Raw genomic sequence first — 16,712 nt, 5'->3', positions numbered from 1 at the left:
GTCGTTTGTCTTCAGTGGTTTTCAGTTCTACCGTGTCTGTGTTTGTAGGGCTAAGAGGGAGTTTACATAGCGAAATGTTTGAAAAAAATTAAAGTTACCATTGCGATTGGCATTGACTCATTAGCAATATTAAATTGTAAAGCAATGGTAAAATGATGAATGTTCTTATTTTAACTTTAATTAGGAAAGTGGGAATTTTTTAAAGATGCAGTTTTTAAAAAATGTATTTGCACTTTTGGTTTCTGTTACTTTGAAATATGTACTATTTAGTAACACCTTTATGAACTAAAACTGGAAAATCATTGGTTACAAAAGACAAATGACTCAAAAGAATGGTGTGATGTTATTTGTTAAAATCTAAAAGTTGTTTTCCAGGATGTGTTCCAGCATTGGCCCAGGATTAGAATAAACTCTAAAATGCTTTCCCCTCTCAGGAACAACAGATGAAATGAAACACTATAAAATCTGTTTATTGTGTTTTGTTTATAATATGCAGCCTATACCTACTGATTAATGAAAATGATAATTCTAAGAGTGGATTGTCAGCATGCTGTTGGTTTATAACTCAGTTGCTATTAATTTGCTTATTCTTATGTAAACTTATTCATTGCTCAGCTTTGTAGAAATACTGGGCAAGAACGTATTTGTAGTAGGACAGCCTTCACATTATCGCCATTGCAGGTGACTTGCTTAGATCCTGTGTCGATCCTTTCAGAGCACGGAGTTTTCCGAGACCCCCTCTCCAGACAGTGACTCAGTGAACTCGGTGGAAGGACACTCGGAGCCATCCTGGTTTAAAGACATAAAGTTTGATGACAGCGACACAGAGCAGATAGCTGAAGAAGGTGACGATAATTTGACTAGTGAGTTTAACTTTCTAAAGTTTTAGTTTTTATGAATCATTCCTGTATCTGTATGTCAAAATGAATGTTTTGTTTGCTTAGTTGAAACAATCCTACTTTAAGAGTTTATGGCTTCAACTAAATGTAAACATCTGATAGCAGTCCTTGTCCCAGATACAGTATTTTCTTAAGAAACCTATGTGTTAGGCTACTGGCGTTTTTTAGATTTTGCCATAGTCTTTAGTTTGCAGCAGCTTAAAAATAACTCTGAGCTAATAAAATCACAGCAGACAACTTTCTCACCTCTTTGCTATGATGTCAGACTTTTCTGCAGAACCTCCAATATATTTTTTCATTTAAAAAATTCATTTCATATTTAACTTGATCCAATTTTATTAAGTCTACACAGAAGTAAATGAAAATACTGTATCCATTTTGGTATTGCACATTGGGCTTGTATATTAAAAAAACCATTTTCTCCTTTCCTCCAATACCCTGATGAAACCCATTTTTTACTCCCCTCCTCTCCCTATATTTCTTTCCCCTCCCCAACACTAAAAGATTCTGCCAGTCCTAGCAAGCGCACATCAGTCAGCAGTTTCCAGTCCACAGTGGACAGTGACTCAGCCGCTTCTATCAGCCTGAACGTGGAGCTGGACAACGTGAACTTCCATATCAAGAAGCCCTCCAAGTACCCACATGTGCCCCCTCACCCTGCTGACCAAAAAGGTAGGAGGTAGTCACCGTCTGGAATCCAAATGCAGGCTGGAGAGCTGGGCCATAGGCTCTCACGCCAGCTGGTCCCTCTGACTTCCTCTGTCCTATGTGGCTGAGGTCATGTAGTGTGGGTGTTGTTCCACCCTTTTCCATTTTCTTCACACCCCCTTCCCACACCTTTTTTGGTTGGTTCCTTTTATTTCTTGTTTTCTCCCTCCGTACCACCACACCCAGTTTAAAGGAACTACATCTGACTGCTCTTCCCTTAATGTGCAACTTCCAAGGTGGTATATCTTTGCATTTATAACATGGATGTTCTGCTCTATTCATTTCTTCATTTAACATTTTAAAGCCTGTTTGCTTATGCTGTTACCCAGTAGCTTATTGCCCTAAACATTTTCAGATGTTTGAACTAGATTATGGGAAAGACATTCACATATTCTAAAACATCTTTCTACTATAACTTAAAATGCTTTTTATGTGTATGCTGTATTTGTTAAAAAGTTTTCTTCTCTACAAAATGAATTCATTCTTTATTTTTAGCTGTCTATTTAAGACTTTACTGTAATGACTTAAAAATAATAATGGCCATATTCAAAAGAAATTTGGTATAAAAAGAAAAATAAGGTAAACCATTACTAAAATCTAACATAGCAGTACATAAGAAATGAAATGCTTTTAGAAGTGGGTGAAAAAGGTTTACTCTTTGGATGTAATTAAAAACCAATTTAAAGTTTAATCCTAAAATGGCATTATAATGAAGTAAATACATAAGTAAACAAACAACTGTGGGATTTCATTATGTTATGGTAACTGAAAAGTCATTATTATAAAGATGAAGCAATTTATTCCATGATTTTTCCTGAAGTGTGAACTTTCAACATTTAGCTCTTTAAAGCTGACTTGTCTGTGTAAATTAGAAATGCTTTCCTAATTCTTTGCTACTCCTTGTTTTGAACCTAAAAATATGGTCATAAAAGAGAAGCTTTTGAACTTAAACAACTATGCTAAAATAATTGGAAACATTCACATGTCTACAACAAATTTCTTATAATTGTCAGTATTGGCCGTTATCATCAAGATGTGGTAAAATGGCATTTGAGTTATAGTAATGAATATCTTACTTAACAGAAATTTAGAGAGGGTGTGAGAAAAGATGAGACTCAAATAACATTGACCATGGGTAAGATACTCATCTTCATGGGAGTCCTCAAAACAGGAGTTGGAAAACTGCCGGAGAACATTTGGGTGAGTATGAAAGGACAGTGAAGCAGATGTGACGCCTGCGTGGTGGTGAACTGTAGACTCTGGTCATGCAGAGGATGTTGGACTAGGTCTTTGTAGCACGAATTACAGATGTGGGTCAGATGTGGGGTCTGTCATGATGGAGAGTATCTGTTCTCTGGACACATCTGTTGGCAATTTCATTTTGCTGAAAGTAGAGCGCAAAATACATTTTTGACTTGCTGATGATTTCACTTCATGGAAAGTTAAGAAGGTCTTGAGACTTCTGGCCAAGATGGAGGCATAGGTAAATGCACTTGCCTCCTCGCACAATGAAAAGAAGGACAACAACAAATTTAAAACAAAAACAACCAGAACTGACAGAAAATGGAACTGTATGGAACTCCGACAACCAAGGAGTTAAAAAATATTTATCTAGACAGGTAAGAAGTTGGACCCAAGGAGGAATGCTCCAAGACACATCATAATTACATTACCCAAGATGAAAGAAGGAGAGAATCTTAAAAGCAGCAAGAGAAAAGTAGAGAGTTACCTACAAAGGAGTTCCCATTAGACAACCAGCTGATATCTCAAAAGAAACTTTATAGACAAGAATGGCTGGAAAGAAGTATTCCAAGTCATGAAAGGAAAGGACTGACATCCAAGATTACTCTGTCCAGCAAAGCTATCATTTAGAATGGAAGGGTAGATAAAGTGCTTCCCAGATAAGGTCAAGTTAAAGGAGTTCATCATCACCCAGCCCTTATGAAATAAAACGTTAAAAGGACTTATCTAAGAAAAAGAAAGGGATCAAAATTATGAATAGTAAAATGACAACAAACTCACAACTATCAATAACCGAACTTAAAAAAAAATAAACCACAAAAACAAACTAAGCAAACAACTAGAATAGGAATGGAATCACGGAAATGGAGATTACCTGGAGGGTTATCAGCAGGGAGGGGGTGGGGGGAGGAAGGGGTAGAGGTGCAGGGAATAAGAAGCATAACTGATAGGTACAAAACAGACAGGGGGCAGTTAAGAATAGTATAGGAAATGGAGAAGCCAAAGAACTTGCATGTATGACCCACGGACCTGAACTAAGATGGGGGATGCTGGTGGGAGGGGAGTGCAGGGCAGAGGGAGATAAAGGGGAGAAAAAAATGGGACAACTGTAATAGCATAATCAATAAAATATACAAAAAAAAGAAAGTTAAGATCTTGAAAATCATGAAGAAAGTGATATGTCATCATAGAAGTCATCATTGCAAAAGAGAGATTGCTGAGGACAGACAGACATTTGCTCTGGGAAACCCGACTTCCTAGTGTTGGGAGAGGACCAGAGCAGGAGACTCCAACAATGGCATTTTTATACTACAACCTCAGATTGTGTCTCTGGGGAAAATTAAAGGGGAAGCACCCGCAGTTGCAAATACTGTTGTCTTTGATGCTAATGACACGTTGGATGGTTTCCATAGCTTTGTGGACAAAGAGGACAATTTTTCACTTGCAATTTGATAAAGAGGTAGTTATAGGCAGTGGTCATATTTTCTTGTTACAAGCACAAGCTCTGGTCTCCAAGCCTCTATATAAAAAACACATAAAAAGCTTAGTGTCTTTGGCAAATGTCAGAACCACTATAATATAACATCGCTTTGTAGTTAGTTTGATGGTTGTACCAAATACTGATAAAGTAGTTAATAATTTGATGTCAAGAAGGTGGTGATACTTCTCAGTAGTGCTGTGGGGCTTTTCTGTCTGTATTCAGTGCTGAATAACTTTTTCAGTCAGCATTTTGAATGTTTTTCAGAACTAAAATTTATTAAAATATAGAAAGAATGTCTAGCATGTTGTATAGCAAGATTGGAATTTAAAGATCTTAAGCAGTAGACTGAGACTAACAAGATAAAATTTAACACAAACATAAAATAATTAGGCTTCTAAACTTTATTATTAATACTCTGGAGAACACCATTCTTTATAGTACCTGGGATGTTGCCTTTAAATACCTGAAGAGTAGCTGAAAGAAATTATATTTCTACTGCATATGGCTGAAGGAAGATCCAAGTTCAGTGTTTAGGAGCAGTGAGCCTTTGCTGCCGCACTTCGGGAGTTTGCAGGTGGAGTCTGAATGTCCGCCTTTTAGGGTTATTGAGGATCGGAGGTTACATTGGCTGAGAGGTTGGGTAGACTCGGTGACTTCTAAGTTTGCTTTAACTCTGAATCTGAAATGAAAAATCGAGATCTAGAATGTTAAAAGAATTACAGGGGATGTAAGGAAACCTTTAGCCTACTCATTAGGAGTATAGTAGAGGTGGTTCCAGTATCAGAGAAGGTAATTATTAGATCGACCTCTTGGGTTATTTGCCACCTTAAGAGTCTATAATTTTTAAGAACTTGATAAACCCCTTAATAAATGTTTCTGCCTGTTATGGTTCTTTTGTTAGTTTCTAGCATACTGACGTGAATTATTCTTTTTTCTCATTCTTTTTTTTTGTGAAGTTGATATTCAGTAATTTATTTTTTCCAGTGTTGTAGTTAAGATAAACACTGATTACCAGAAAGTAAAGATCCTCAGAGAGATCTAGTAGTGAAGTGAAAGATTAATAGACTTCTGCCTCTTTTTTCATTCCTCTTAAAATGCAAATGGGTGGGTGTTTTTAACCTTTTCATTGAAGTTACTAAATCTTTTCTTCAGGATGGTCCTCTATCTTCTAAGGCTGAGGACATTTAGATTTATAAAATTGGTTGAAATATCTGCACTTTAAAAACCTGCTGTTTTTAATCTTGTGTAAGCAAACCCCTCATTTTCAGAAACTTGTAAAGCTGAGACAGTGTGATCTTTGGTTTGATTAATTTTTCACTATTGGTCTTGGAGAGTTATGCAAGTAAAGTGTATTTTATCCTGCGTTGCAAGCAGAATTCATTCTTGGGAAGTTAGTGAGTAGGACATGGAGAGGAAAGTGAAAACTGTGGCTTCCCAAAGCCTGTAGGTCTAACTCCCCATTTATAGGAAAACATGGGGAACAGGAGCAAGTTAAACAGCACCCTGAGGAAACAACTGATCAAATCCAGCAGGTGGGATGTTGCACATGACATTTGGTCTGGATTCTTTTAAAATTCAGTATCGTGAAAAACAAAAAAGGTGGGGTAGGGTCTGCTTGCTTTATTTATTATTTTTTAAGATTTTATTTATTCATTTTTAGACAAAGGAGAAGAGAAGGAGAAAGAGAGGGAGAGAAACATCACTGTGTGGTTGCCTCCCAAGTGCCCTGGACTAGGGACCTGGCCTGCAACCCAGGCATGTGCCCTGACTGGGAATCGAACTAGCAACTGCTTGGTTCACAGCTCACGCTCAATCCACTGAGCTACACCAGTCAGGGTGGGGGTCTGCTTTAGATGAAAAGAATTTGATAAGAGTGCACTGTATGAGCCTTATTGGGTCTTGGTTTGAGGGGAAAAATTATTAAAGCATTTTAGGGACAGTTAGATAAATTTGAATATGGGCTGATTTGATGATATTAAGCCATAGACAATAATTTTGAATGTGTACATGGAATTGTGGCTGTAGAGAATAATGAAGCCCTTATTTTTTTTTAAAGATTTTATTTATTTATTTTTAGAGAGGGAAGGGGGAGAGAGAGAGAGAGAGAGAGAGAGAGAGAGAGAGAAACGTCAATGTGCGGTTGCTGGGGGTCATGGCCTGCAACCTAGGCATGTGCCCTGACTGGGAATCGAACCTGCAATGCCTGGTTCGCAGCCCATGCTCAATCCACTGAAGTACACCAGCCAGGGCGAAGCCCTTATTTTTTAAGAGCTGCATGTTGAAGTATTTAGTATGTGGTAAAGTGTATGATACATGTAATTTCAAATGGTCAGAAAAAAAAGCATACATAAATGCAGAGAAAAATCAGATTTTGGCAAGTTAACAATTACTGAATCTAGATGGAAGGAATACAGGATTTCCTATGTGTTTGAAATTTTTTCATAATGGGAAAAATCATCACTTCTGGAATTTTCGTATAAATATATACATGTACCTATATGTGTGTGTATGTATAAGCTTTAGTACAAAGAGTAAAGCTTATAAAGCCAGTAAATACATTACTGGAACGAACAGGGCTGGCATTATTCATTTCTGAGGGGAGGTGTAGGAGTAAAGTGTAATGTCCATTTTTTCTGGTCTGCATACTGCATTTTATTATATTTGGCACGGCACTGTTGAATTCTCTAAGTAATGTTTCAGCTTTCTTGTTCGAAGGACAAGTGTACTGGCTTATAAGCATTGACTTTTGAAGTCTATTTGTTCATAAATGAAATCTACTTGGAAAGAATTTTGTGGAGAACCTATACCTTAAAGCAGTGATTTTCACCTGGTGTGTTACAAGAGCTTTTAAAACATGTAATTCCTGACTATTTAGTCTGGGGCACTGATTTTTTTTTTCCCTTGGATTGCCCAATAATGACAGCAGCCAACACAGCAGTAGCCACCTGGTGTGAAGGAATCATAATTATGCCTACTTTTTGGTCAGATCAGAAAGAAATGTATCTTTTGGTGTGCTGGAGAATTTTAGTAATTAGTTTATGAGTGTCATGAGATGAAATTCCTCCTTAAAGGACTTAAAGTGCATTGTGGTTCAATTTGCATGGTCGAAAGAACCCCGCTCGAGCTATGCTTGGTTGCAGACCTAGAGAAGAGTTCATGGGGGAAGTAGAGAGTAAGTTTCACTTGTAAGAAAAACATTTAATACTCTAAAAATTCTAAAAGAGCACATTCATAGTGTGCTCAGCAGTTACTGCAACTAACCATTCGGCAGTGTTTGTTTAGAATTTTTGTAAAGCTAAAATTCTGAAAAACAAACAAAAGCCTGATAAATTTTATCTTTATTTCCTGCCAGTGTTACTTTTGTATTAATTTATTTTATGGTGTATATTATGAAATGAAAAATCAGCATGTATTATTTTATTAGATGGCTTCTCTATCTGTGAACTACTTTGTGCATAGACAAAGTTATTATTTGTTAAATAACACAGTTACACATCACAAAACTTAGGTAACTTCATAGGCTTGTCATGCAAATTACTGAAGATGCCAGTTTCCTTAATCTGGTTCAGTTTTGATAAGGGGAAAATCTGTCAAAAGATTTTATCTAAAATTACTGTTTCAAGGTTCTGGTGAGTTACTAATTCAAGTGTGTTAAGTTTATCATGAAATGTGTGAAACAATTTTAAAGCCACATTTAGCCTAAAGCTTTCTTGAACTGGCCGGGCAGTGGTGGGTTTAGTATGAGTAATACTTTGTGTGTGGGTGTGACCTCTATATAATTGTGTTGGCGTGTTACAGTCATAAGTCTCTCCTTTCCTTCCTTCTCTCTCCTGTCTCCTGATGTGCAGAGTATCTGATTTCCGACAATGGAGGACAACAGCTCTCAATAAGTGATGCCTTCATCAAAGGTAATTTTATCAAAAGCTGTACACGCAGCGGTGGCTCCTTTGTTCATGAGGATGTGCTTAGACCTAGCACATTGGGTAGCATAGAGTAGGTACTGAAAATATGTTTGATTATTTTAGTATCATCAGAACAGTTTTTAGTATGTGTAGTAACTTGGAGAATGTTGAGAATCAACAATACACTTAGACCAAATTCTTAGACTTGGTTTGAGAGAAGGTTTCCCTGATCTGAAAAATAGTTGTTTAAAAGGCTTTTAAATAGAACTTGAATTGTAGTCTTCTAAAGGCATAAATAATTTATGCTTTCCTATAGCATGAATATAATAGTAAGTTTTGGTCTACATATCACTGGTTGTCGAACTGGTCAGAAAGCCCACGGGCAGATTTCATCCCGTTGAGGATGCTGCTTGCCCCGTGAGGTTGGAAAGGGAAGTGGGCAGAAGGGGATAAAGAACTAACTCTGCTGATCAACTTTTTGGGGACAAAAGGAAGTACAGAAGAACACAAACCTTTCCTTACATGTTCCTTACTTAGCTTACTGTGGAGGAAAGACACCCTTACTTAGTTGGTCCAAAACACTTCACAGCGTAGGCCTGAGGTAGTGGGAGGGTTTCAGGTAAGAGAAAGTAGGGCAAGCCAATACCAGGGAGGAACGTTGCCGCTGACCTTACAGCTTGGCAGCGTTTCTCAAATTCACCTCTGAGCATCTGGGTCCACTAGAAGCTGGTAGGCCAGCCATTTCCATGATTGAAACATGCCATTCTTACATTTTACATGTCATGGACACATGCTGTACTGTGTAGTCTGTGGGCCTGTTCGGCTGAAAGCTTTTGTGTTTGGTTTGTTTGAAGAGGGCAAGAATCAGAAATTTTGTAAGCATTTCCCACCTTTTCTCATTTATTTAATGACATTTCAACATTTACCTAGTGAGCATATTTTTTTGTAAAGCATTTAATACTACTTTAATTTTCTCTCTCTTGATCCATTTTTATTCTTTTTAAAAATTTAAGGATTGTATAACACTTTAGATAAATTGTTATTTATTCTGGTTTAATATTTCTTTGTAGTTAATTTTGGGGTCTGACTTATAAAAGATTTTCTGAAGAGAAAGCTTTTGTCACAATATTGGAAAAGCAGCACTATTTCTTTGGGATTGTCTGGATAGACTTTCTACCCCAGGGGTGTCAAACTCATTTTCGTGGGGGGCCACCTCAGCCTCGCGATTGCCTTCAAAGGGTCAAAATAATTTTAGGAGTGTATGAGTGTAACTATTCCTTAACTGTTAAGGAGTTTAAATTACATTCAGCCCTTTGAAGGCAACCGCGGGGCTGAGGTGGCCCCCGTGAAAATGAGTTTGACACCCCTGTTCTCCACTGTCCTCTGCTGGATCCGACGTGTTGGAATGGAGCTTTTCTCGTGCACCTTCAGCACTCACACTCACAGGAGTTTCTGTCAGGATTCAGATTTCTGCTGAAGGTAGTTTTCAGTTTGTGGTTTTATAAGGAAGATAAACCCCTTCCTTTTCTTATTGTCCTTAAACAAATAAAAGGGCTGTGAAAATCTCATTTTATTTGCTTTTCAGAAGCTATATTTATAATTATTGGCTTGAGAGTCCCAGTTGCTAATGTGAATTTGCTTTTCATAGTTCTGTCTCTGATTTTAGCTGTTGCAAATACTGACGGTCAAACAGACTTCTTTCATTCATGTATTTATGTATGTCTGTCTCTTTACATCAACAATTTGAATTGGCTAACTTAAAAATCTTAAAAAGATAAATTGGCAATTTTTTAAATCTGTAAGTTGATGGTATAAAACATGACATGAATATAATTTCTTATTTTACACTTCAGAGTCCTTATTTAATCGTCGTGTTGAGGAAAAATCCAAAGAGCTGCCTTTCACCCCTTTGGGCTGGCATCACAACAACCTGGAGCTGCTGCGGGAGGAGAATGGAGAGAAGCAGGCCATGGAGAGGTTGCTGTAAGGCGTGAGCTTTTTTTTTTTTTTTTTAAGTCTTTGCATGATAACCCTAATTATGCTGCGGTCTTTTTGATACTCTTTTTTTTTTTTTAAGATTGATTTATTTATTTTTAGAGAGGGAAGGGAGGGAGAAAGAGCGGGAGAAACATTAATGTGCGGTTGCTGAGGGCCGTGGCCTGCAGCCCAAGTATGTGCCCTGGCTGGTAATCGAACCTGCAATGCTTTGGTTCGCAGCCCGTGCTCAATGCACTGAACTACGCCAGCCAGGGCGGCATGAGCTTTTTGACTTTAATTTTCAGTGAATTATCAGTGACTCAATAGGCATGTATGTGGTTCGTTTTCCTTACAAAGTAAAAAATGAAATTGCATAATGAACAGGAGTCCTAAACTGTGCTCATCTGTCCCTGGTATAATTTTTGTGTTAAATTTTTTTTCAAATCAAAGGGATTAGTGATAACGTTTCACAGTTTTATTTATGTGCACATTGTTAAGGACTAGATAATAATGAAAGAATAAAGTTGACCAAGGAGATCTTATCTGTGAGTCTTAATTCGTATGCTGTTTCTTTGTGGACTGCTTATTGCAGCTTCAGAGTTACTGCCTTGGAAGTATTAACTTTGCAGCCTTCTTTCTGTGACACTTTTGTAGCTCAGCTAATCATAACCACATGATGGCACTACTCCAGCAGCTGCTCCATAATGAGTCATTGTCACCATCGTGGAGGGACATCATCGTATCCCTGGTCTGCCAGGTCGTTCAGACAGTCCGACCCGACGTGAAGAACCGTGACGATGACATGGATATCCGTCAGTTTGTCCACATCAAAAAAGTGAGTTGTGCTGACGCTTTTCTAATGCTGGGACCTGATGGAGTGGGCCTGATTGCAGTTCGTTCTTAACGGTGGTCTGAAAGGGCTGCTACTGGAGAAGTCCACTGTATGACTGCAGTGAACTGGCTGTGTTCTGATTAGAGAACTGTGTAGAACTTCGTATTGTCAACACAGGGAAATCAGTGTGTTCCTATTTGAACTTACTGCATCGTTTAGCATGCAATGTGTAATACCATAAATATGCTAGTACATGCCGACATAACAATTTGTGGCATTAATCACATGTAATATTTTTTCTAAGTTCGTTATAAAGTGCGTTTGGAAACCAGAAGTAGCCACATGAGTTTTTGTCACGCAGTTGGACTGATGTGTTGTAAGGTTTAATTACATAATGTGTCACACACAGCTGTGACAGAATACACATGAGCTTCCCAGATTTAGCCGCTCAGCTGAGAGGGAGATGTCTTGAGGAAGTGAGCAGAGTGGGTTTTAAGGAAGAACATCTTCCAGAGCTGACTTTTCTCTGGGTAAAGAAGGGTCTGTTTATATGTCCTGAGGCTTTTTTCTTAAACACTCAAGCGTCACTTTCACCAAGTTCCTTTGGGAGAACAGATATGCCCTAGAGAATTTTTTACAACAAAGCTACACAAGCAATACAAAACAGAACAGTTCATCTGAATCACTTTGAAAAGCCTCACAAGTAGCCAGTGAGCATTCCCTAGTTTAATTCCCCTGTGTTTACAGAAGCTTCCAAGTTTTGGGTATCTAATTGCTTGAAAACGGCAGATAATAAAATGTACTCATCAAACCAAACAAATAAGAGAGTGAGAAGGTCGAGACCGTGAGGGGGAGCTGGGTGAGGCGGGGGAGGTTGTGCTGTGGTGAGTTCGCTGGCAGCGCGCTCAGGAAGTGAGAGGTGAGTGGGGGGCAGGAGTGGGGTGAGGTGAGTGGGGTGCAGGGGTGGGGTGAGGTGAGTGGGGAGCCCAAGCAGATGTAGTTTCCCTCTTTCCTGTTTCCTCTTCTCCACGCGTCATCTCTGAGACGGTCTGTTCCCAGGTTCCTGTCACTGTCTGAGGACGCGCAGCGTGTAACTGCCTTATTTAGAAAGTAATGGAGTCCTACAACGTATTTATTATCTATGGTGCTTAATTTAATCGTGGTTTTCATTGCCAGATGACACCTGTTTGTCCAGTCAGATGGGCACTTCAGACTGCCAGCTAGTTCTTTAGAAAGTGAGAGGTGTGAAAACAGACAGTTGCTGAATTTTTGGTTGAAAAGAAGAACTATATCCTGAAACTTTTGTTCCGATTTTACTACACAATAGATAAAATAAAAAACGGGAATAAATAACAGCCTCTGTCTGACTGGCGTCTAAGGATGTGTCATTGAATTTCACTGTTTTCTTATCTCGTTAGATCCCAGGTGGAAAGAAGTTTGATTCTGTGGTTGTCAATGGATTTGTTTGTACCAAGAATATTGCACATAAAAAGGTAATGTGATTCTGTTCAACGGTGAAGTTCAACCAGCTGTGTATGACTTTGTGCCAAGCTAATAAGTTGCAGTACCTTAATCACGGAAGAAAAGGAGAACGGGCATTGAGGAGAAGCTTAGCAGCGTCTGCCATAGGGATGGAACTTTGGAGGTTAAGGGAAGGTCTCCCGGAGGCAGTGGGGACTGGGGTTTGGAAGTGGAACTCATCGGGAGAAGGAAGGAGGGGGGCAGGAGGTTCAGGCTTCCAGACCCACACGATGAGGGGACACTGCCGTTGTTCCTGCCCTGACCCTGCCTCTCCTCAGAGACGAGGTTTCCCTGTCGCACTGGAGCCTTTCCAGAGGCCTGCCATTCTCAGACTCCGTTCTCTCTTCTAGGGTAGAGCTGCAGAACTGTCACTGTATTCTGTTCACTTTCTCACCTTCATTGTCTACCTTCAGGCCCAAAGCAGCCTCTAGCACTGGCCCAGAGGAGTGGGGTGAAGTAACTTGGTGTGTCAGGGAAGCGCAGAGATCCTAAGGCACCAGGCGGGAAAGGAGAGGGAGCTGCAGGAAGCAGGCCAAGGGCTTTGTGGCCCATTAAGCATCTTAAACTTCCTCTGAAGGTCACTGGTATAGTGTACATCAGGATCAAGGGTGGACCTTGTTAAAAATGTAAACTCCGAAGCCTTTCCCTGAGAAATTCTCACTCAGCAGGTTTAGGGGAGTGGGGGTGGGGTGGGGGGCTGCTTTATGGCAGGCACTCGGGGGGTTCCAGTGCTGTTTGCCGGTCCTCACATTCTGAGAACCCACTGATCTACAGTCGTGTGCTCAAACCTGCCGTGCTTCAGATCACTAAGGAAACTTCCTGCAAGTAGAGATATTCCGACCGCAGCCCTGGGAGCACGGATTTGGTTACAGTGAGAGCCCAGGCAGATTTCTAGTCTGAGGGGCTAGGTGGATGAGCCGGTCCTGTGTTCACTTTTCTAAGCACAGACTAATAATTTCTTTTTTTTTAAGGCATTAAGCCACCTGAAAATTGTTGGGGATAGTAGATAAAAGCATGTCTGGATTTGATATTATTTCACAGCAACGATCCAAAGTCAGTATTTCTACATAGAGTCTTAATTGAAACAGTACATTACCCATTAAAGTAGTGCTTTAAACCAAATGAAGTTATCTTTGTTGAACTAAGAGGTAAATTTGTTACACTCTTCTCTGGAATTGAAAATGGACTGTCTTGCCCCACTGACCCCAGTTAGAGATGGTCTTTACTTCACAGTTGCTAAAAGATCCCAGATGTAGTTCCCCAGCTGCTGAGTCACTGTTTTCAGGGCCATTTGTCAGTTTGGAGTCCATGAGCTTAGTCAGTCTGAAACCTCCACTGAAGCCCTCAGCCTACTCTGCCTGTCTGAAGTTGCGTGGTTGGAGTGTACTGTTTGAGTCTCTGCTTCTGGGGATGCTTTACGGTTCTTTCTTTTTAAAGCTCTTGTTACTCAGTTGGCTCGCCAGTATATGACTACTTGGAAATTTATTCTCTTAGAAATATATTCAGGAGGCATTTTAATTCATTTCTTTCTCCTCTATACTTCTTGAATTTTTGAAAGGTTAAATTATGGTCTTACAGCTGCTCTTCACCCTGGGTAGCTCTTCCCCATTGGTAGGTCTTATTGCAGTATTAGAAATAAAATGAAAAAATAGTTAAGATTACAAAGAAGTAGATCAAAACAGCATTAATGAAACAGTTTTTGAAGAATGTTACATTGCTTTGAACTAATTTATTTGCTTTGAAAAAATATAAATGAATACCACAAAATAACTAAATGAGGGTGTTTCAATACAAATATATGAGATAATCTGTTTAAGAGGAATTAAGAACAGTATCAACCTAAAGTTATGATTAAACGTCTATCAAGTACAAACTTTAAAAGCTTTAACTGACTTGTTTATGTTTTTGTAGATGAATTCTTGTATTAAAAACCCCAAAATTCTTCTGTTGAAGTGTTCCATTGAGTATCTCTACAGAGAAGAAACTAAATTTACTTGCATTGATCCTATTGTGCTGCAGGTGAGAACTTCTGAACAGAAAATAATGTAGAAGGAATTTGTGCACCATGATGCTTGCAAACTGTGTAACACATTCCAGCTGATGAAATTTGACAGGCAGAGAAACTTGATTGCTCTTGTTTTGTTCAAAAAAGTTATTATGAAAGACACTTTCACATATTACACTTTTGAATGTTACAAAAACCTCTGTCCCTTCTTATTTTCAGAGTTGAAAGTGTTAGAGGGAACACGGGACTTTTGGGGAATATATTGGGAAAAAAGTGAAAGTCCAGTTCCTGGTTTCTCTTCTCACTTGGGTCATTGACCTACTTTAAGCAGTTCTGTAACTTACCAGGTTTCCAGTGGTAATACCCAGTTTGAATGCCATCTTTTCTATTCATACACGTTTCTAGAACATCAGTTAGTTTTATATGCAGTTGGTAAATGGGAATAATGTCAGATGGAAGTTGTGATGGTTTCTGTGTAGTTTTGCATGGGTATGGAGGCCCAGGATAGTTATAGGCGGATGATAACCCTAAGCTCTGTGTGTGGCTACATGGGCAGAAACTTCTTTGGCTCCGGTTTAAGAAATGAAAAGTGATTGCCCGCGCGAAGGGCTCTCTCCCCTGAGAGGTGGCTGTCAGTGGCTCTGCTGCTCAGAGCTTCCCTTTCAATTGCACTGTTGCAGTTGCTGTTGCACATTTTAAATTTCCCTAAAGGCAGCCTCCAGCTCCACTGAGCTGCCTGTCTGGGCTGCCCAAGATCTCTCTCAAGCCCCGATTATTATTTCTGTTAGTGCTCTGTGTGTGAAGTTGCATAGGTTTTCTGTTCCAACCCCTCTTATCCCATAAATGATCCTAATTTTAATTTGTGGTTGCTCAAAAATGGGAGGCTTTCAGGAATGTGTGTATCATATTACAGCAGGAGCACTATATTCAGACCCAGAAACATTTAGGAAAAGCATTACCATATTTTTCAGACTATAAGATGCACTCCCCAATTTGGGAGGAAAAGGGGTGCATCTTATAGTCCAAATGTAGCGTACCCGGTTCACTGTTGTGGGGGGTGGCGGCCGTGGAGTGGGGTCACAGGTTATTTAATATTTTACCACATTTTTTGCTTCAAAAATTTTTTCCCACTTTCCTCCTCTAAAACTTAGGTGCATGTTATGGTCTGGTGTGTCTTTTTTTTTTTTAAGATTTTATTTATTTATTTTTAGAGAGGGAAGGGAGAGAGAAAGAGAGAGAGAAACATCAATGTGCGGTTGCTGGGGGTCATGGCCTACAACACAGGCATGTACCCTGACTGGGAATCGAACCTGCGACACTTTGGTTCCCAGCCTGCGCTCAATCCGCTGAGCTATGCCAGCCAGGGTGGTGTGTCTTATAGTCCTAAAAATACGGTACTTGAACATTCATAGGTGATGGGCACATTTTTCTGAGAGGGGAAGGAACAGTCACTTTTGTATTAAATCTATTGATCCCCTCCCCCACCAACCCAAAAGAAACTGAGCTGTGGTGAAGGGCCCCAGGGCTTATGAAACTCTGCTGGTGGCTTGATGAACTCAGTTACCTGGGGCTGTTTCCTCTTTAAAATTCCGCAATGTAATAGTGAACATGAGAGGTTTTGACGAGATTTATACCATCCCTTCTAACTCTGATTTACTATGACTTTTCAGTGGACAACTGAAATAAGACGGGGAAACCCAGTTATTGTTCGTGGAATCTAAGATACTTTGATGCTGGTTTTCTTGATTTTACCAAAGGTGTCAGCAGAAGACTTTTACAGGATTAGATCACAACCACATTGGTCCTGAGACACATCTTGATTGCAGAGATGTTAGCATGTGTAAAATTGCATGTCTTAAAATTGATGAACTAGGTAATTGAAACCCACAAATACTTACTGGTAAACAAATTATACTTAAATTTATCTACTTTATTTTAACTCAATTCTTGTAGCCCGGTTAACAGACTAAAGTCCTTATATGTTAGAGAAGTAGGCTCTGAGCAAATATGTCTTAAGAAACATTTCTCTCTAGAGGAAGAGGAAGATCAAAATGTTGTGCCAGAAACTACCTCTGATGGCTCTACGTTCCAAGTTCAGGGCGGCCCTCCTGGGACCTTTAACTTTTAGATTGTACAGCTGATGCAT

At 39.3% G+C, this 16,712-nt stretch overlaps 1 protein-coding gene across 5 annotated transcripts in view; it reads left to right on the top strand.

The window, feature by feature from the left end:
* The window catches only part of PIKFYVE (phosphoinositide kinase, FYVE-type zinc finger containing), a 75,684-nt gene that overhangs the window by 24,763 nt on the left and 34,209 nt on the right, over positions 1-16,712 (top strand). For 3 of the 5 annotated variants that reach the window (XM_045853004.1, XM_045852983.1, XM_045852974.1), the window contains 7 exons: positions 716-863; positions 1,404-1,571; positions 8,178-8,237; positions 10,085-10,214; positions 10,863-11,043; positions 12,459-12,533; positions 14,473-14,580. In XM_045853004.1, the coding sequence (XP_045708960.1) occupies positions 716-863; positions 1,404-1,571; positions 8,178-8,237; positions 10,085-10,214; positions 10,863-11,043; positions 12,459-12,533; positions 14,473-14,580 (870 nt within the window). Of the gene's footprint in view, positions 1-715; positions 864-1,403; positions 1,583-8,177; positions 8,238-10,084; positions 10,215-10,862; positions 11,044-12,458; positions 12,534-14,472; positions 14,581-16,712 lie in introns of those variants that run through there. The other 2 variants (XM_045852993.1, XM_045853014.1) reach the window with 2 other exon arrangements.

The sequence above is a fragment of the Phyllostomus hastatus genome, unplaced genomic scaffold, assembly GCF_019186645.2.
Source record: "Phyllostomus hastatus isolate PE091 unplaced genomic scaffold, TTU_PhHast_1.1 phas_contig_137, whole genome shotgun sequence".
Lineage (NCBI taxonomy): Eukaryota > Metazoa > Chordata > Mammalia > Chiroptera > Phyllostomidae > Phyllostomus > Phyllostomus hastatus.
This window is presented reverse-complemented; position numbering and strand designations above follow the sequence as displayed.